The 21,516-nt window shown below is 42.6% G+C and overlaps 2 protein-coding genes across 2 annotated transcripts; one reads left to right on the forward strand and one right to left on the reverse strand.

Annotated features, from left to right (window-relative positions):
- Positions 1–3: 3 nt before the first annotated feature.
- Positions 4–576, forward strand: RB195_013997 (uncharacterized protein; the record flags this gene model as incomplete). Its single annotated transcript, XM_064204070.1, has 1 exon — positions 4–576. One exon carries the CDS (start codon positions 4–6, stop codon positions 574–576), a length of 573 nt encoding a protein of 190 aa, XP_064059951.1.
- Positions 577–5,853: 5,277 nt separating this feature from the next.
- Positions 5,854–21,125, reverse strand: RB195_013998 (uncharacterized protein; the record flags this gene model as incomplete). The annotated part of the gene is made up of 15 exons (XM_064204071.1): positions 5,854–5,984; positions 6,048–6,160; positions 6,241–6,322; positions 6,410–6,501; positions 6,569–6,662; positions 6,879–6,951; positions 7,012–7,068; positions 13,902–13,976; positions 14,035–14,115; positions 14,647–14,744; positions 14,956–15,114; positions 15,474–15,592; positions 18,730–18,797; positions 19,539–19,631; positions 20,961–21,125. 15 exons carry the CDS (start codon positions 21,123–21,125, stop codon positions 5,854–5,856), a joined length of 1,500 nt encoding a protein of 499 aa, XP_064059952.1.
- Between the last annotated feature and the right edge of the window lie 391 nt (positions 21,126–21,516).

Here is a 21,516-nt window from a genome sequence, read left to right on the forward strand (position 1 = left end):
TTGATGGAAGATTTCTTTCGAACATTCGTTTCGCGGACGACATCGTTTTTCGAGCAGCAGCATGAAGCAGAAACTATGCTCAACGAATTGAACGAAGCAGGGAAGAAAATAGGGCTGCGAATAAACAGAAAGAAGACACAGCTCATGGAGAACGCCTACTGCGAGGATGGAGGAGTACAATGTGAAGGCTCCCTAATCGTGGAAACTTCGTCATACGTATACCTCAGACGTTCTATGAACATGGAAAACGACTTGAAGGAAGAATTGAATAGAAGAATGAGAGCACCATGGGCAGCATTCACAGCCGTCAGGGAAGCTACGGACCAACTGACGGACCAAGATCTTCGTGCCCATCTGTTCGACTCGACAGTTCTTCCAGCGCTCTGTTGCGCAGCGGAGACGTGGGCAGACACCGCTGCCATCTCTAGGAAGTTATTTACGACCCACAAAGCCCTTGAGAGATGTCTTCTGAAGTTTAATAGGCGGTCTACACCTAGCTGGTCTTCGCAGCTCCGACTTAAGAGGAATGTCCCGTCTTCGCGATCCAGCAGAATATATATCGAAAGCAAAGCATAGATAGGCCGCTCACATTATGAGAAGAATCGACGACAGTTGGACTAAAAGAACGCTAGAGTGGATCCCAAGAGATGCTAAACGCCCTCGAGGGAGACCGCCAATGGGGTGACGTGTCCGCTACACGGATGAACCAGCTGAGAACTCAGCTGGATACGGCTCAAGAACCTCGTCAACGACACTCACTAAACTTGAGAACATCTGGGATGACAATGGCGAGAGAAGGAAACGAGTGGAAGAGATGATGGGACCTGCACGTCCAGTGAAGATGGGCCCTCTAAATAACTAAGTAAGTAAGTAAAAACGATTTCTTCTTTTTCAAAATAAATTTAGGCGAAAGATTCATATTTTCCTTTCTCATCGCGTGAGTTCTACATTTAGATATCAATCAAACTTATCAAACTTCAGCTTCAAACAGTCCTTCGATGCAATATAATATAGACACAGTTTAAAGGTCTTGCTGGAAGTGTGGGTTTTCTTCCTGTTCCCCCCGCCAACAGTTATCACAGAATGATGTCTAACATGAGACGACGTAAATAGCAGCATCGTACTGACAAAGATAACGCTCCACATTCACAGATCATGTCAACTGTTAATTCAAGCAACTGTATATATACGTGCTTCCACTTTCTGAAGAAGGCGTGTTACCAACCTGCAGCAAACGTGCAGGGAAGTAGACGTGCGAAGAAATCATAGAGGTGAAACATAACACGGGCAGTGGAGACGGTTATGAAACCGTTGCAACTTTCCTTTTACCTTTTGCAACCTGCACACGAAGTTATTGTGCGATACTACTGCACTACGGCGCACCAATTCGACAGCGTGGGATCCATCTCACTCTATTTTGTAACATACACACATACACAACACTCTCGACAGATTAAGCCTGTTATTATATAGCACGATCGTGATATATGATAACAAGCTGAAACGATAAGGCTCATTCCGCTTTTATATCGTCTCTTTTCTAGTGTTGTGAAAAAAGTGGAACATGCCACAGACTCTTTACAAATACATACTTCTTTTTCATCATCTGGTCACAATGGGTTGAAGTCCAGTGCAGTTGCACCAACGATTACGTTCGAAGAGCAGAGTTAGTGATCCCACCCCAAAGCCTTATAGTAGCCACGCCGTTTCGGGCGCAACGGGTTGCACAACTGCAGCTGATTGCTTCGTCTTTATTCGAATTTAATGGCGGAAAACGGAAAGACCGCAACACATTTTAGATTAGAACGAACTATCCGGGTAAGAAGATCCTAGTCTTACAATTTCAGTTTTTAAAACGACCTTGATCACGTTGACACCCGTTGATGGTCGATTTTCTCGAATGGGCGCCAGTGATAGTTCCACTTATCCCAATCGCCAGAGTCACCCTGTTGTTTCTACTTTGGGATACGAAAAGTGTGAAGAAGTTTGACTATCCGGTCACCGGTTTTCCTGTGGTTCACTTAGGATCACGTGGAATCTAGCCGCGTTTCGCTGTGGTCCGACGGTTGTCGCTGAAACGCATCACGTCTTCGGCACACCCTGTTTCGCTCTCTTTGGCAAACGCTCCGGCTTCCCTAATCTTCGGTAGCTAACGTGGGATAAAACTTCGACTCGCGCTGCTAACTTATAGAAGCGAGATATTCCTAGGATAACTCCTTCGATTAAGCTTTCAATGGCGATCACCGCATTTTCTTCCTACTTGCAAAATACCCAGGTTACCGAAGCATAGGTGAAAGCCAGAACCACGGTGATGTTGAAGAGGTGAGAGGTGTTTAGACGGGCCTACCAAGTAATATGTAGAGAATCCTGAAAAGTTATAAAAATAAAGAATTCCGGTGAACGAAATGTAATACATTTTACCCCAGGAAGATACTGTCCTGAGATAAAATGCACACTCTGACGCACCCAAATCGAACTGTATCTGGAGTGACCATTTGAAGAGAATCGTGCCGGGAACTTCGACTGTGCCAATACTGCACCTGCACTCAAAGCGCGAAAAAGATCACCGAGCACAATTGAGTAGCTGAGTCAGTCGGAGCCCTAAGACCTAAGCAACAGTCTTAGAGGATCCACGACATGTAAGTTGAAGCTACTGAGTAAAAAGAAAGACAGAGCTGGAACTACTACTGTTTTAACTTTACCAAATCTTTCAAATAAAGGGGGAAATGTAGTTGTGGGGCCATTTAGTGGTAACCTTACTTCTGGACGATCTGTCTTACTTTCTTCTGTTACTAATTTTAGCTTACATGTTATAGATCCCCTAAGACTAATGCTTAAGTCTTAAACCCCTGACTGATTCAGTTATTTACTTCCAGAAACAAGGTCGCCACTGAGTGGCCATCCCCAAATACGTTCTACTCCAAACACGCTTACGAGAAATAACTAACCAAGTCATATCATGTGTTACTTCCAAAGAAAAAAGAACAGAAAATGAATTCCATAGCAGTCCACGATCACTGAGCATGCATGCAATAACTTTTATTCACTTTCATTTTCTATTTGTGTTCGCAAATTGGAGCCCTAAGAAAGGAGTTGGGTTAGCTTTATGAAGGCTGTTCTATTCGTCTGCTTTGCGACTTTAACTGGACTTCCGCAGTTGGGGCAAAGTCGCTCCTTCCACAGCACTTCACGATCAGCGAGCCATCCGCCGAATTCCTCCTTCGACTTCGATGCAAGATCCGGCCAAATGGTAATCAGTAATCTGTGTTAAGTCACGAAGAGTCAGCAAGTTAGAGGCACCATTAAGGAATGACTTAACGACGAGAACGGTTCTATGGTGTTATATGCCTTGTTCGCGCTCTGAGAGGAGGTACAGTACTGGCACAATCGAAGTTCTCGCCACGATTCTCTTCAAACATTCACTCAGAATACAGGAGGAAAGCAGTTCATTTTGGGGGCGTCAGAGTACCCCCTCCCCCAGCTACACTCTACCCCGCCCTGTTTCAGGAACAAGCGTCAATTGTTGCCAGAGAAACTCGCTGACATAGCTGTGCGTTCCAAGGTCCAGGAACCTTGCCATGAAGTCATAAATAGCACATGCGATTCAGAGGGTTCCGAATGGTTGAAAAGGAAAGAAGAATCTATGTCGCTAACGGAGGGTTCGTGCACGCTGTTGACGCTAAAAGACAGGCCAATCGAAATTTGTGCAAAAATTCGGATGTCTTTAGAGGGATTCTGAGCAGGCAAGTCAATTGCTCTCTGGAGTCACGAAAATGGGTACAAGTTTGCCCAATTTCCACGCAGACAGCAGATCGAATGTATAGTTGGGTCAATACGACATGAAGCACGGACAGTTGCGTAAGCGGCTGCGCTCGGAAGCGGTGCTGTGGAGACAACGGTTGGAATCGAGGTGGGACCATGGCAAATTGCAGAGATGGGTGGCGGTAGCTAGGATCCTTACACGATCGCAACCGCTAAGCTCCACCGCTCCGCCTCGAGCGCAGCTGTCCGTGTTTCATGTCGTTTTGACTTGACTATATCTATTCACTCCCGCATCGATCCACATTCGAACTTGATATATCGTTTCGTTTAATTTCAAAAATAATTTAGAAACTACTTCAACCGCTAGTGGCTGCGCTTGCCTCAAGAGTACAGATCCACCTTAAATGCGCAGGCCTCACCCGAACGTCACGTGTCCACTTAACCATTTATACAAGTACCCCTTTTATCCTTCTGGGGCGGGTATGGCGCATCGCTGCGGCTGCACGGTTAATTGTTCGGAACCGTCCTAGTGCTAACCAGGTCTTTCATCCCTTTCGGACCAATAAATTAGTACCAGAGCCGCCCAGGAAAAAAGACGCATTAACTTGATCATCGGCTCGCCTCTACAAGTCATTATGCAGGCCAACACTTGCTCCAAAAACGTCAACGATCACGAAAAGCAGTACAGCGCGTTGGCGCATCCCAAGTGAATTGATATACCAGAGCCTTTATTCTTTTTTATATACCCCATTAATCTCGTATTTGTGCAGCAATGTTTACTGGTACTGCTTGTATACAGTCGCTGTTGTTGTGTACCGCACCAGTGTCTTGACTCGTTACATTATGTTGCTTCGGTGCAGGGTGCAGAGGTTAAATGGTCCATCGATAAAATCGAGGTCACAAAGTCGCTACAGGAACACCGAATGTTGTAGTTGTGCAGACATGTAAAAAACTTAGGAGATGACGAAATTTTATCGATCAATCGCCGACAACGAGAAATCTACCACCAGAAAATACAAATTAAGGACATGATTGTAGATTGCGAACAGCTTAGAAGACTTGGAATCTCGTAAAAAAAATCTCATGTTATAGAAGATTTATGTGGTTTTATCGTATCTGCTCTTAATTCGATTTGCCTATACTCATTGTAGGAGGATGAGTTCGGCAAAGTTGCTGTATTTGAAGTCGGACTATAAAGAACTGGCCTGATGAAACTGCGCAAGTTGATGTGGACCATCTCTCGGTTCCGAGTAGCACAGGCGTTTAGGAGTTCCACCACACTACTTCGAGAACAACAGTTTTTTTCAGTTCCATCACATGTCACGTCATTCTGACCAAAGCTGTGTAACACTCAACCTGCGCTGAGGTCGTATTCACGATGTCTAATAATTTTTGATGTTAATCTTCATGCTAGTTTTTATACACGAACAAACTTAATTACTGACAATTGATGCCGTGAGTCGTAACCTATAGTTCTATCCCTAACATAAGTGAAATATAAAAGTAACAGAAAAAAATTGTAGAAGACATTGCCGACAAGCAAAGTATTTAGAAATTGTTACCTGCTAGCAATGACTTCGACCACAATGCTTATTCTTTTCCTACTCTTGACAAAGAACAGAAAGACAATTAAAGAAAAATCCGCAAATAATAATAAACTCATGAAAAGCGACTTTTAAATGATAAAATTGAGATTCTACAGTGAGCAGACAGGTAAAAAACTTCAAATGAAGCAGCACTTGTTAGATCCCTTTTATGTAGTGCTTCTTTCAGTAAACAGGAAGTGTACATCAAATTGGGATGTGAGAGAGGACCTCCACAGCTGATCTAAGAATAGAATAATCGGTGATGTTCCGCTGGTCTAAACTTCAGTAGCTCATTTCTTTACATTTCTTTAATAAAGGCATGTTCATGCAAGAAAAATAACGTAAATGAAATGACATAAAAAATAAAGAGTACTCAATGAACAAGAAACAAAGGGTGAAATGAGTTTGCAAAAAATGAATTACATTTCTTTTATCATTTTTACATGTCTAAAGTAATGTCCCGTAAAGAGTAAATTCGATTCTGATAGCATAGCAATGATCATCTCTACTCATCACTCTCAAACTCATAGAGCCGAGATTCACTTCGTGGCACAAACAATCCGTTCTGACGTGAGAATTTCGTATAAGTCGTCGCAATTCTGCTGAACAATTCATCCAATTCACTTTCTGACATTCCTGAAATCGAAAGAGCGATGTAATCTTGATTCTACTCATCTACACATACTGATGTGTTTGTACCTACGCCACAGGCTATGTTTAGGTATCCGCCGTGTTGTTCATTACTGTGTGAACCAAAATTCATAAATTCGTAACCCTCAATGGATGTCTTGCTAGTAGTTGACATCACCACACTGAAGTACTACATAATAATGCAGAGAGAGGAAAAGTTGAAAATTCTGGAGATTAAGAGTTTTGTAGAATCAACCAGCACCGGGCACCGGAGACCCCGCGATTGAAGAGAATGGATCCAAACAAAGTTTGTTTCTCCTTCGGAATCGAGGAAAGGGTAAGAGCTGAAAAGATCACGAGTTTGTATCCGAGTGCTGCGTACTATAGAAAATGAAGAACCTATCAGAACTCCAGATAAGAAATAATAATACCTAAGCTAATAAGGTTATCATCTACGTCGTACACGCACTCTCCAATCTCATTGGCGAAGGATGATAAGCGTCTCTTCATTTTGTGGAATAACCTGAGAATAGTACATGAATCATTGTTCATAAGAAGAGGGGAATCTAATTCGAAGCTGATTACAGCACCTTTTTTGGTTGTCGTATGTCTCGATTAGCCCTCGGCGGCCTTGATGAAGTAATGTAAGTACAAGGTCTCGCGATGGCACACACGACGCACGACCTAAACTAAAATGCTTCCCGATTATGTACAGTAGTGGATGTCTTCAACCGGATAAGTGCGACTCTTTGATGGGCCTGATGGGTACTACCTTCCCCTTTGCTCTGACCTAGTAGAATGAGCGCATCGCGCTTACCCCGTTGAACATGCAATGACTCCAAATGTAGAAAAACTTCTTGATATTTACCGCCTTGTTTACTAATAACAATGAAACAGTACCAGGATAAAACTGGGCGATAGGCAGAATAGCACTTTGCTTGAACGTCCCAATAATGGCGCCCCCTACAGGAACCTAAAAGGAAATTCGAAAAGAGAAGGAATAGGATTAGATACTCGAACATCTAACAAGTACCTGGAAATTTTTATCAAGGGACTGTACAAACGCATCGATTCGACCAGAAGAGCGACCCTGAAAAAATAGCCCTAGGGAAAATATTATATGTGTATATATATATATAAATTATATATTGAAGTATAAATATATTGATTGAAATGTGGCAGCGGTATTCGAAGCTTCTATAGTTAGCATTTTTGAACTTCAAAGCCGCTTTCGACTCTGCTCACCGAGGTCGTCTTCTCAATGCGCTTCTCGCCGACGGAGTTCCAGGAAAATTCGTAGGCCTAATAAATGACAAGAACAAAAGAACAACTGCTGCGGTCCGAACACCAGCTGGATGCAGTACATTCGAAGTGGAGACTGGAGTGAGACAAGGGGCCATAGAGGGACCCCTTCTGTTCAACTTTGCCATCGATGACATAATGCGAAGAACAGTTGAGCAGTGTCCCGCCGATGTCATTTTAGCACCTTCTGCATGTCCCCTGGTGGATCTCAAGTACGCCGATGATTTAGTAATATTCGCTTCAATCAGCGCGAAGTTACAACATATTGTTACCTTTGAACAGAAATTAGCTCCAGCCTACGGACTACGACTCCGCCCTGATAAATGCAAGCAGATGTGGGTCTCCTCGAGACCCTCAACGAGAATCAGGGTGGCTGGATAACCTATCGAACTCGTGTTCTGTTATTTGGGCTGCATGCTGAAAAACGATGGCATAAGAGATATTCAGCAAAGATGCGCCAAAGCTAACTCCGCATTAAACTTTTTGACCCAGTGCCTGTGAACGAGAATCAGAAGTGGACATGGTGTACCGGCGGATGTCACGTGAAAAACGTCAACATTTTGCCCGGCCTTCTGAAGTAATAATGGAAAAGCGTCTTTTCTTCTTTGGTCACGTTATGAGGAGACCGCCTGATCGTCTTGTCTATGTAGTCCTGAGGATAATTCCAGATCCTAATTGGAAAACGCCTCCTGGTCGTCAAACAAATTCTGGACGGAGGTGGTGAATGAAGATCTGAGGACATTTGGCGTTGACAAGCAGTTCAGTCGAGACGTGAAATTCCGCCGCTTGTGGAATAGCGACGGAAGGGTAGTAGATTCTATGCGAACTCTAGTTGAAGATTGAGCAGGATGGGCTCGGATAGGTTCGAGGAAGACAAACTCCGGCGAAGATGCAGATAGCCGCGTTAGGCCGCAACACCAGCTAGCCGATTAAGTCAAGTAAGTCAATATCATGCTATATAATAACGCGCTTAGTCCGTGCGTGTGTTTGTCTGTGTGTACGAAAACACTCCATAATGATGCAAAAATCTGCACCGGTGAGGCTCCGAACTATTGCCATGCACCAGATAGGCGAGCACTCTACCTTTTCACCATTGTCCAAATCTAAAAAACCATGTATGTTGGCATTGATAAGACAAATTAGTTCCTCTCATATGTTAGTGAGCGTAAATAAACTTTTATGTGAATGTATGCCTAAAAATTTGCAAACTATCATGCTATATAACAAGGATAAAGGATAAAGGATAAAGGACCTAGCGTATCAATCCACTTGGGATGTGTCAACGCGTTTTACTGGAATTCGTAATCGTTGAGGTTTTGCAACGCGTGCTGGCCTATACAATGACTTTCGGGGGCCAGCCGATGATCAATTCCGTGTTTTTATCCTCCCAGACAAGTCTGGTAGCAATTTATCGACCCCGGAGGGATGAAAGGCTTGGTTTGCACTAGTGCGATTTCGAACCCTCAACCGTGTGGTTACAACGGACCTCTAACCGACTGCGCCACACCCGCCCACCATGCTATACAAAAACGAGCTTATTCTGTCACATGTGTGCCTCTCTGTATGTGTATTTCCCAGTCAAGAAGTTCCAAAAAGGGAGACGGATACCATGGCGTCGGTTTGGTGCGCTGGAGCCTCAACGCGGTAAAATTGGGTGAGACGGGTACTACGGCGTCGAATTCGTGCCTCGGAGCCAGATAGCTGCAAAGTGGGGTGGGAGGGTCCCACAGGGTCGGAATGGTGCGCCGGTGCCAGAAAGCTATAGAGTGGGGAGAGTCGGGTTCCACTACGTCGGGTTGGTGCGCGAGAGCCCCAAGGCGGTAGAATGGGTTACTACAGTTCCTTCGCATTTCTATTTTCCAGCATGTCTCCTGATGCTGCTAACCTTTCTTCAAAAAGAGGAAACACACGTGCGAAAGGCTGATCAAATACAATACATAGTAGCCAACAGCTCATCTGAAGTAGAACGTTGTTTTTATCACTACGATAGTGATATTCACGTCATTTCATGTTAGCACATTATTCTTTGTTGAGAACGGAGGAAACTCATGCTTAGAAGAATGTTTCCAAATTGTAGAGATTTGAGAGAAATATAGATGTAAAATCGAGTCAGATTGTTCTCCAAATATAGAGCTGACGCGCTTTGGAAAAAACTATAAAATCTTACATCTACGCTTAAATTTTCGGGTAAAAAATTGAAGGGATAGTTGACAGAAAAAAGTTTACAAAAATTGTACTGTAAAATTCTTACAATTTTTTTCACAAAACAATTTTAAATTACCGAAATTACCAAAATTACAACGAATTTGTCGACCTCGGAGGAATGAAGGGTTTAGTTGGCATTAAGGCGGTTTCGAGCCATCGACCGTGCGGCCACAGCGGACCTTTAACCACTGTGGCCGCACGGTCGATAGCGCATGGTCAACTGCGCCGCACCCCCGTATATATATATATATATATATATATATATATATATATATACTGTTATATAGCGAAAATCTCCCAAATATTGCGAAAAGGTGCTGTCGTCCAGCACGTTGCCAGAGCCCATACCCCGATAGGTCTAATGCTTGAGGAAAACATAAAATCCTTAACAACAAACATCCGTCTCGTAACGTTGATCTGCTGGTCGCTGTCAAGTGAAGTCCAACAAGCCGCTCTGTCCAGACTACTGCAATATTTGCATTCGCCGTTTGCTCCACTGCAAGAAAGACGCATCAAAGATCGCTCCATCATCAGTATCGATAATTGCACCATTCATAGCGGTGATGCTGAAGAGAGGAAAGTACAAGGCTGTGCACTAGCTCTGAGAAATGGCTGCAGGAATCTGGCGGAGGAATACCAATCAACTTCGTCAAGATGCGGCTTTGAACTATTGCGGAATCGCAGAAAACTCAAACTCCGTATCGTTCACACAACTACGGAAACCCTGAAGCCTATAACAAGGGACTTAGTACGTTGATGTCCAAATCAGCAAATTAGAGAAGGTAAATACCAGAATTGATGTGAAAAAAATTGGAACCCAAACAACAACACGATGTTTGGAAAATGGTATTATTCCGTAAAGAAAACATCGGGCAACAGAAATCGTCTGGTGAACTTTTGCAAAAGGATAAACTTCATCTCGTATCCACGTTTGAGAGGAATCATCGTTGTGTCGTTGTTGCAGAGGCTGCTCCCTGCCACAACGCCATCAGTTTACGTGGCAGAGAACAACCCATTTAACGCCAGAAGACCAGCGATAGCGAAAAATGCCAACTCTTAAGCTTAAAAAGATTAAATTATATTCTGACAAAAAGCATCCTTCCGTCGGACATCCGAAAATTCAGAGCTGTCTCAGACGTCGCATTCTACGCCAAGTACCGCCCAGTTCTTCTCAACTCAACTATAGAGAAGGAGCAATAACGTTTCACATCAACTGAAGTTCGACTAGACAGGTCTAAAAGACAATAAGGTGAGTGTAGTGTGGCGGCTAGAGGTTCCGCTCCCTGTACGATCGATCAAAGGTTCGAATCAGCCCCAGTGCTCACCAAGCCTTTCATTCCTCCGGGATCGATAATTTGAAACGAAACTTGTATGGGGGATAAAGACACTGATTTGACACATCGGCTAGCCACCGCAAACCATTGTATAAGCCAGTTACACGTTCGTGAACCTCAAACAATTCTGAACTAAAGTGAGCGTGGAGACGCATCCCGAGCGGATTGATTAATGCCAGACACTTTATCCTTTACCCTTTGAAGACCATAAATGCAGAATTACGTCCACCCAACTGGTATTCGTCAATATTGGATGAGGGCCCACGCAAAGAATGGATGACGCCGACTTTTTACTAAATCTATTCAAGCTGCAGAGAAAACGCTCTCAATTTTAACGCCGCGGAGACAGCTGAGACAATGAGTTCAGTTAAAGAAGCATGTGAGAAGGAACTTGCGTCGTGTAGTGCAACGTGACTGTAAGAACGAATGCACGTCACGAGCGAAGGAGTTAGAAAAGGTATGAGAGGAAAAGAACAGGAGGAAAGCCTATTATCTGCTAAGGCAGTACAGCGGCAAGATGAAGAGGTGTTTGCTTGTTCTTGGCACGGCCAACGGAGTCACTCTCGGGGAGACAACTCAGCTCAATTGTAGGGAACATTTTAGCACTTTGCTGAACTGGAAAGCGTCGTCACTCCCTGAACTGTCGCACGTCGAAAGACAGAGATACACCACGGTCAGCAAAGAACTACCGACGGAGTCGGAGGTTCCAGTCTGTATTCAAAAAGTAAAGAATGGCAAATCTGGCGGAGACCATGCAATAAGCGCAAAAATATTGAAATTTCTTCCTCTTGGGATTCTTGGTATGACGAAGTTTATTCCTTCAATATGGATTGGCGAATGTACGCCGGATTCGTGGGGACGCGCTATTATAATTCCCCACCACAAGAAGTTATCCGTCACGGAACTCAGGAATTACCAAGGAATATCACATGTAATGAACAAGATTCTGGAGTGGATCATATTGAATCGACTAATCAAACATCGCGAAGAAACCACTCGCGACGCGACATAAACCTTCCTAGAGGAATGTTAGGTTACTTTTCGCCAATGGTGTGCCATAACGAAGAACTTTACTCGGAAGCGGATAAGCTCTACAGGCGGATGACACGTGGGGAACATCAACGGCTTGCCCGACTTTCCGAAGTAGTCACATAACCGCCTTCACTTCTCTGGCTGCGTTATGTGGAGATCGTCTCATCCAAGAAGATTACGGAATAGCGACGGACGGATAAATTCTAGGCAAGCTCTAGTAACGGAAGATCTAACAGGATGAGACGATCTACGGAGCTATATAATAACGGCCTTAGTCTGTCACGTGTGTGTGTGTGTGTGTGTGTGTGTGTGTGTGTGTGTGTGTGTGTGTGTGTGTGTGTGTGTGTGTGTGTGTGTGTGTGTGTGTGTGTGTGTGTGTGTGTTTGTGTGTGAAACGATATTCCAAAAAGGGGGTGCGACGGGTCCACTGGGGTCGAATAGGTGCGCCGACGCCAGATAGCTATAAAATGGGGTGCGACGGGTCCGCCGGCGTCGGGTTGGTGCGCCAGCACCAGATACCTACGGGAGGGGGTGCGACGAGTCCACCGACGTCGAATTGGTGCGCCGACGCGATAGCTATAAGATGGGGCGCGAAGGGTCCACAGGCGTCGGATCGGTGCGCAATTACTTCGTGTGCATGTCGCAAAGTTATCGTTTGTCGCAAAGAGACGTTGCATCCGTTTCATATCCCTGGAAACTGCGCACGTTGCTTTTCACCTCTACGATTCATCCGTAAATCTGTTTGCTCGCACTTTTGCCTCAGGTTGGTAACATCACTTCCTCAGAAAGTAGAAATACGCATGCAAGCCGCTGCTTAAATAGCAGCAAGCTGTTTATACGATCTGACGTGGAACGCTATCTTTATCAGCACGATGATGTCGTTCACGTCATTTTATGTTAAAACATCATTCTGTGATAACTGCTGGGGAAAAACAGGAGGAACATCTATTCTTGGAGTAATACTTTCAAATTGTGTCTACATTATATTGGCACCGGAGGAGTGGTTGAAGCTGAAGTTCTCCAAATGTAGAAATGACGCGAATGGGAAGATAATAAAAAAGAGTAAGAAAGCGTTGTCAGCTCAACAGCAATCTAATTCCAGAAAATAATACACTACTATTAATTTTCATTGATCAGTGAAGTGGAGCGAAGCGAATACCACAGAAAGTCTGAAGTCCGGCTTTAGCCGGACGATGAGACTGGTGTATATAAAGTGTGAAGAGCTACGGACAGTCCAGACATGCGGTGATTTCTCAAGCAAAAGAAACCGGTAAGAAGACTGTCTGGACCTTCCTGCAAAATTGGGTGCCACTCCACGGCGCAAAGAAAACACTGGAGTGGTGTGAGACAAATCTTTCGGATTTCTGGACGAGTGACTTCAAACTCGCCAGATCTCGATCTTCTGAATTTTGTCGTCTGGTCGATTCTAGAGCAAAAAGCCTGCTGTTTCAAAAACGAATAACTGGATTCGCTGAAAGAAGCTCTGGATCATGCATGGGGCAAAGTTTTTGAAGATGCACGCGATCAGGGAAGTGATTGCGCACAGGGAATTGAGCTTTAAAAAACGCTTCTTATTTTAGATTAATTGGTGGAAAGAAGTGGATGCTTTTTTGCGTCACAGTTCAGACCACAACCGGGAAGCAAACAGATGAACGAGAGACAGAACGATCTCATTATTGAAAGTTACAAAAATTAAACTCTTCTCATTGAATTAAACTTAGAAGAAATCCCCAAATTTTGACCTCATAGAAGAACGCTACATACGTAAATTGGAACACAGGAAATAATTAAAATTTTAAAAATCATCGCCAATTTTCCAATTTATGATGAGAGAGTTTGTTATGATGACAAGGTGCTGTCAGCTGATTGTCCTGTTGACAAGGCCACAAACACCGAGCACGTAACGCTTCGGTCCCCACAACACTTTCGACGCCGACTGTAGAAGTGTTCCTCCCCTACCCTTCTCATGTCAGTATGCTTTGTTAAAAAAAAAAATAAAAGATTTGCCAACTTATAAAGTGTCTGCAGAAACAAAAGTGTACCAACTTACAGCATTAAGTCGTCTGACGCATTCCTCACTTTGAAGGCCGTACGCATTGTTCACAAGATGGAGAACATTATGCATCTGGATTAGTCTTCCTACCGCAATCGTGACAAGCGTTTGTTCTCAACTACAATATTACCTGACAAATTCCGGAAATCGCTTCTAACGAGTCTGGGCTTCGGGGTGCAAAGCAAGAGGTGGTAGAAAGTACACAAAGAATCTAAAATTGAGCGCTGTTGGAAAACTAAGCGGGAGCATTACCACCCTCGTTAACCCTGTTAAAGGCAACACAGCTCGAAATTGCTCATGGGACGAACAGGCAGGAGTAGAGATTTGGTGCACAATTATGAGCGTGATCAACTCAAGCCCAACTCCCATTACTAATCAAGCATAAGGCATGCGAAACAACCTTGGTTACATCTGTGTCCCCAACGAAGCAGCTTAATACAGTTAGTAGACCAATTGCAATCCGCGCTTTTGCGATTGTGTAGGTAGGAAACCTTCTGCAGCTTATTTGAGTTACAATAGTTGGATTGTGAACGTCGTCCGACGACGGAATTGCTCGCTTTCTATCCCGTAACAAGTTCCGCGTTAGGGGCAAACAAGACTGTTTCTTCATACTTTCTTTCAGAATAACCGGAATTGAGCGTAATCACGATTATAATCGCGAAAAAAAACCTACACTCCTTTCGTTTTGTGAAAAAAAAAATTCCAAAATGGTCAATCTCATGATGTGCTGCCTTTAAGCTACCTCTTCTGCGCGCTGTTCTAGTATCCTGTTCAGTGTTTCCACATCCGTCATCAAGGCATCACCTTCTCGGACGGGGTCTACTATGATAGGTTCGTATCCTGAAAGAATCAATCTTAAAACCTGACCAGTGTTCTTAACTAGTGTCCTACACCGACTTCCTTACGGCTGTCGATCAGGTTGCGCTCAAAAATAAGTAACACATCAAGTATGCTTACTTTAACACTGGTGAGCTACTCATTATAGAATATAATTCGGATGTGGACTCCACCAAATCTAAAACCGTCCTTCATTTGAGAAAGCAAATATGACCTGCATGCAAGATCGCCTTGAAACATGACTTCTGATCGACGCGACACCACAAGACGTACTTAGCTTTAGGCCGTAGTTTTCGCCATGATCCCATGCACAGTGACAATGCCATTCCAGTGCATAGCGGTACAACGAGAGCGCCTCTGCACGTGACTACTCCTGGAATCTAGTTCTCTTGCAGTCGAAGCCGAGTATAGTCGAATCAAAACGGTCTGAAACTTTGCACAGTAGCATAAACGAGTGCGGTCGAAGTGATGTGTGAGCGGTGGGGTTTTTGCTTGTCTCTGCAGGCTGATTGGTGTTAGCAAGGGTCAACCTCGAACACAGCCCTCTTACACAACTTTGCAAGGCTTCAGTTCGGTTTTCGATCGTCACGCTTCCAGTAATTATCAAGGATTATTAAAGTAGGTATCGAACGCGATCGTAGCTAGGACGTTCACAGATACTTCGTTCCTCCTTCAACCATATGGTTTTCCAAAAAAATAAGCCTAAAGTACATACAGAAACTTATGACTAACCAATCTCTTGTAATGCATGTAAGGCGAATTCATTAGCAAGACAAGCTAGCATTGAAGAACCAAGAGCCTTCGGCTGAATATCTCCAATGTTGCCACTTCTTCCAATTCCATGCGAAAGGCTGAACGTCTATTTTTACTTCTTAATCATGTTGCACTTTCTATTAAGATGAGGATTAAATCGTGTTCTTCTCAATGCGAAAAATACACACAAAAATAGGAAGCGTTCTTGACGGATTTCACACAAGAGAGTGTAGCTCTGATCCTTTAATTTTACTAACTGTTGTCTCTTAGGTAACTGACGTATAGTTTCACGTGCACACAACATTTCCGACACCATTTTTTGGAGAAGGAGCAATGCTTAGAAATACCACCCGGTATCTGCTCTTGCGATACAAAATTAAGGATTTTGGACTCGAAAACTGATGAGTGATAACGTACCCAGTCGGTTAACTGTAGTGGGTTGAGAAAAACCTCATTTTTTCCCTTTTTTCTAAACAAATGTTTTTCTAACCAAAAAAAAAATAGGAAAGCTGTTACAAACCGATCTAAATAATCCTAAATACCATTGTAATTCTTACCAGTATTCTCAACAATTTTGTCTCACTGTTCAGTACTTTTTCGTCAGTTCGCATTGGTTTTTCCATGTTTATTGTATTTCATATTTTTATAGGTTGTTTTCCCGCTTTTATAAACTTTTTACGCCTCATTCCATGTATTCCATACATAGCAAATCTCGCAAACAGCTTCACTTGCCTCATCACCTCGATTAAATGATTAACGAAAGCGAAGTGAAAGAAAGCGGAAAATGCTCCATTTCTTCAACTTTACACCCCACTTCAATGACCAAGAAGAAGAAGAACCAATAAAATTGAGTAATCACAGATCTCTCGTAGAGTGAAAAATTCTCCATCCAATGTTTAAGACGCCGTAGATATACTTTTTATTTCTATTTTCACTTGTCATGCTAAAAAAAACCGTCCACGACTTATTTCTCAACCTAGTACTCCAGCTTTTTCCTGCGCTCGTAGGACTTCGAAAACGAGTCTTAGCTTCTTGAACTTTGTGCTTATGAAATCTAGATTACTAAAATACAATGCTCTCCTCGCTCATAAGTGCCAAGATGTCAAGATGTTTGAAATCTCGAAGTAGGAAGTGATTGCGAGTGTTGCCTTTCTTAATGAATGTTTCTTAGGACAAATTCCATTGGAACACTGACAAAGATCTGTCGGAACTTCCACCACCATGCAGCATCTCCCTGTACTCCCACTTTTCACGTTCCTAGCTGTAAATATTAGGTTCGACTAATGATATTTACGATCAACGCTAGTTTAACAACTTTTGAACGAAAAATGAAGAGCTATAAAGTTTTGCAAAGGTCACGTATAATTCAGGTTCCTGTCAGTGATCATCTGTCATCGATCTGAAAATAGCTGGACTGAGCTTGCTTTCGAACTCAAGCCAGCCAGCTTCTGCAGTGCCAGTATATTCCCTAAGATATGTTTCAGCCATCCCATAAGAATAGTCGGTTAGAACAAAAACTTTTCAAAAATAACTAATAAGTTTTCTGTTTTGCGTTAGTAATTGTTTTTGCCATTTTATAGGGATCAATTTTTGATATTTCAAAACAATGATGAAGGCTAAGGGTGTGTTAACAAAAAGTTGCCATTTTCTGTCCGAGCGCTTAGTACGCTTTACTTTTTAGTAACTTTTTCGCTCCTGATTACCATTGGTCTAATCTGATAAGAGTTCCTTGTGACTGCTAACCATGGTGTGATCTCACGCTAGGAAGACTTCCTTTTTCATTTCTTTTCTTGTACTTTCTTTATTAGTGTGGTTTCTCTGCAAGAACTTGAACCTGCAAAACTTGTCCATACACACCTTGTGTGATCGCCTCTCCCGAAGGTTTACTTTATTGCGGATAATATGTCGAGGGCAATCCGCCATCTAGAGCGTCTGTGACGTCTAGAAAGTGCGGATGGGGAAGCTTCTGCAGCTTAGTGGAGCTAAAATAGTTAAATTTGGACCCTAGATGATGACAGCATTGCCCGCATTCTATCCCGGAAAACGTCGCATCATTGATGAGACAAGATCGCACAAAGCAGTTCCACACTTTTTTCTGGATTATTAGAGGGTGCTGAAGCTGATACTTTTGAACAATATCACTACCGGTATCTATTCGCACAGAGATCTGAACATCGTCAATGTGGGCTTTCCATGAATGTGAACTGAAAGTGGCATATTAGACACCAAAGTACAATCGGAAATAATCCGAACACCTTCCATTTTATTTCTCATGTTGCGCGAGAATGGTTGAATTAAGAGCCAAACTACGAACACATTAAAATTGCTACATTTATGTCAAAATGTGATTATTTAGAATAAAACATTTCTCAATAAAAGGATAAAGGATAAATATAAATTCACTGGCGTATCAATCCGCTCGGGATGCGTCTCCACGCTCACTTTAGTTCAGAATTGTTTGAGGTTCACGAACGTGTAACTGGCCTATACGATGGCTTGCGGTGGCTAGCCGATGTGTCAAATCAGTGTCTTTATCCCCCATACAAGTTTGGTTTCAATTTATCGATCGCGGAGGAATGAAAGGCTTGGTGAGCACTGAGGCTGATTCGAACCTTCGATCGATCGTACAGAAAGCGGAACCTCTAACCGCTACACCACACCCGCCCCATTTCTCAATATTCTGCTCAAAAACTCAAAAACGACTCAACTCAACTCAAAAACAACATTCTGCTTTCGGTTCAAATGACTTCGACAACATCAGGATGTTTTGTTACAGTTTATTCTACTTTTTATTCGTATTCCTTTCAATGCTGCTCATTTCTGAAACATTTATTTCTTCTAGCTGTTGTTCATTTTTACACTTGTTTCGCTCGCAATATGTTGGGAGCCGTTTTAGTGTAATAAATAAATTAACTAGTATTATGAGTAAGATGGGCAATCTAATTTTTTTTTGAGATAAGAGAAATTATGAAGGAATGAGGAGATGCACAAAAGGCTAGTTAGTAGTGCAAAAATACGAATAGTGTTCGTTTTTGTGGTTAGTTAAATTGGAGTTGGCAAGATTCTCGCAACACATTCTAACTCCACGAGCTTGTTATGATTGGGTATATACTACATACAAGCAGCAGTCATTCAATTACTCAAACTAGGTACCTAAACAGCAATTCGGAAAGATGCGTTCAAAGTTCCCGCAGAATAACAAAAATCGAAGTTTATATTAAAAAATTCCGCTTACTTGCAATGAAGCTTCCGTACGAAAGAGCATACTACTCGTCCTTCCCTTTCCCCTGCACCAACAGTTTTCTGCAAAGATTGACGTGTATTGCATCACTTTACGAAAAACATTGCAGTATGATACTAGTCACACAATTTCAGTGATTTCAGTAATATAAAAAAAGTAATGTTGCCGCATGTTTCTAGTAAAACGATGAGTTGAAAGCACCAAATCACAAAATTGATTATGTTGGGTTCCTGCCACGGAAAGGTAGGGTTACGGGTGCAGATTATGAGCATGAGCGCAATCACGCTCGATCCCCTTGCTTGTCCCAGAAAATGGCGTCGGAAATAGCCCTGGTAGGCGAATTTTCCCACGAGACACTTGTAACGCGCCAAATTTGCGCAGGTATACGCACGACGTCTGCCAGTGAACGAACCAAGGAATGGGAAGCTGGCGCTATTGCTCACACTACGCCATCAGAAAAAAATAGCGTCAGCAGCCCATTGATGCGTTGTTAGCTGCCCCACAGGGAAATTCGACCACCAACGTCGTTCCCGAAGCCGCTTTTCACGACGATAAAGAGGAATTGCTCATCTTGCGTTCATGCTCATGATCCGCACCCTTTACCCTGCCTTTCCCGGCGAGATCCCAACAATCTCAATTCAATTCTCAATTTCGTTTTAGCTGCATTAGATAATTGTTTGCATTGGAAACAAACTAAGGGACTTGGTGCAAACAATTAAGGAAGATTTCGTAGTAAAAAAAAGCGACAGAAGATACTGCATGAGCTTGGGGAGGCTTTAGAGAAACATAAACAATACACCTACAATGTCTACTCTGTTGTTGGTGTCATGACATGCAAGCCAAGAGAGAAACAGATCCAACGCATGATCTGGCCAACCCTCTTCAGGTATTTGTTTCTGTAAAAAAGAACCGAAGATTACTTTCTTGCATTAAAAATGTGAAAAGTAGCAAAAAATGAGGAAATCTGAAAGCTAAGGGAAAAGAGTAGTTTCAAACTGCATTCTTTCTACGTCAATTAATTTCTTCATAGTTTTCCCATTTCTTCAGCCTTCCATGTCACATTTTTCCCTGAGTGTATGAAAAAAGAGCTGCATAGAAAACTTCACATCATATTAATTTTCATAATGTAGGCAAAAGCCAATTTGTCGCCATCCATAAGATTGGCATTTCGAACAAAGGACAGAAAATATGGGAGTTTTAAAGCGAACCAGTACGAGGATGCAAGAATAACGACATAAACTCGAGGGCTGTAACAGTTTTGACGAGAAAATGATTTTCTTGAGAAATAAAAATTCTTCAACCATATCACCACCGTACATTTCTATTGAATGCAATTACCACTCCTCACATTAACAGACAAGAAATTCCACGCTGAAATGCTGATGCTGGAGTCGCTCAGCAGGCCATTGTCGGCGTGTGTCTCGGTATAAATGTGATCTTATACCGTCAACACTGCTTTCAATTTGAATGCTTTACAAATTGCAAGGCATTCAGTGAGAAAATAAAAACTAACTCTCACAACAAGGCTATCTGAAATACCACCAAACAAAGTAACGAACAGCTACCTACATAACCAACACAAATATTAAAAGGTATATTTTCACCTCTTCTCATTGAGACACTTAAGAAAGCAAGAGGAAAGTATAAGATGAATGCTGATTTTCAAACAAACACGTTACTGTTGACACACAGTTTTGGAGACTGCTAATTTTTTGGTTGTCACCAAATAGACAAGAGAGGAGAATAGCTCTCCAGAAGGTTCCATCAGGTAAAGCTGAGCTTGCATTACGTAAATCGAAAAACTGTGGAACGTCGAGAAAGCAGGAAATCACGAGCGGAAATAATTAGCCAGGCATTAGCAAACCAAAAGGATAAATTCTTTGAAACATGTATGATTGTCTGTGGAGTGTCACCACCGCTAGGCTAGTCATTCAATCATTACTTCCTAATCATATCAGGACGATTAATCGTAGAAAGAATGAGCTGGCAAAAAGGACACAGAAGTAGTCTGTATGTTTCAATGACGCTTATTCCAAGAAATATAAGGAAGATATATGAAAAGTATAACGCTAAATTGAAATACCACCATACAGTACTAATAAAAATAAAAGGCTTGTTTTTTCAACTGAAGAAAGAAATGTCCAAACAATAAAAAGCTTATTTCTAATCTGTTTCCACTCCTACAGAGCCACAAAAGAAAGAATCGCACAAAAAAAAAATCAAACCTTTTCCCACAACGAGTTCAGCATTTTGGCGCTGGCCTTCGATACGATGCGTGAATACTCGGCCTCGCCACTTCCAAATGATGCTCGCATATTACAACTGCCACAACGGTATGTATTGTCGACACCTAAGGCATGCATGTCGTAGCGTAGATAATTCTGATCCATCTCCACGATCAGTGCAGTGTAATGGCGACAAGAGCGAAGCACCCAAATGCTTGTCCAGAGTCCGAGCAGAAAGCGTGCGGCCCATTCAACGGCACTTCCGCTCTTACTCCTTCACCTATTCACCTACACGATGTATAGAAAATTTCGTAGACAGCATATTGAGTGAAATGGGACAAGGGCTATTGTCAAGACATGTTTACTCTTTAGCAAAAACTTACTCCATTACGATGTAAACGAGTACAACTTCACTATATAACAATTAGCGAAATATCAAGCACCATAATTGGTTAGCAAGAAACAAAAACCAACAATAATATTCATGAACATGATTTATTGGTAAAAGAATGTACAAACAGAAGTGGGATAATTAAATACCGTTAACAAATACCAA

The sequence above is a fragment of the Necator americanus genome, chromosome V, assembly GCF_031761385.1.
Source record: "Necator americanus strain Aroian chromosome V, whole genome shotgun sequence".
Lineage (NCBI taxonomy): Eukaryota > Metazoa > Nematoda > Chromadorea > Rhabditida > Ancylostomatidae > Necator > Necator americanus.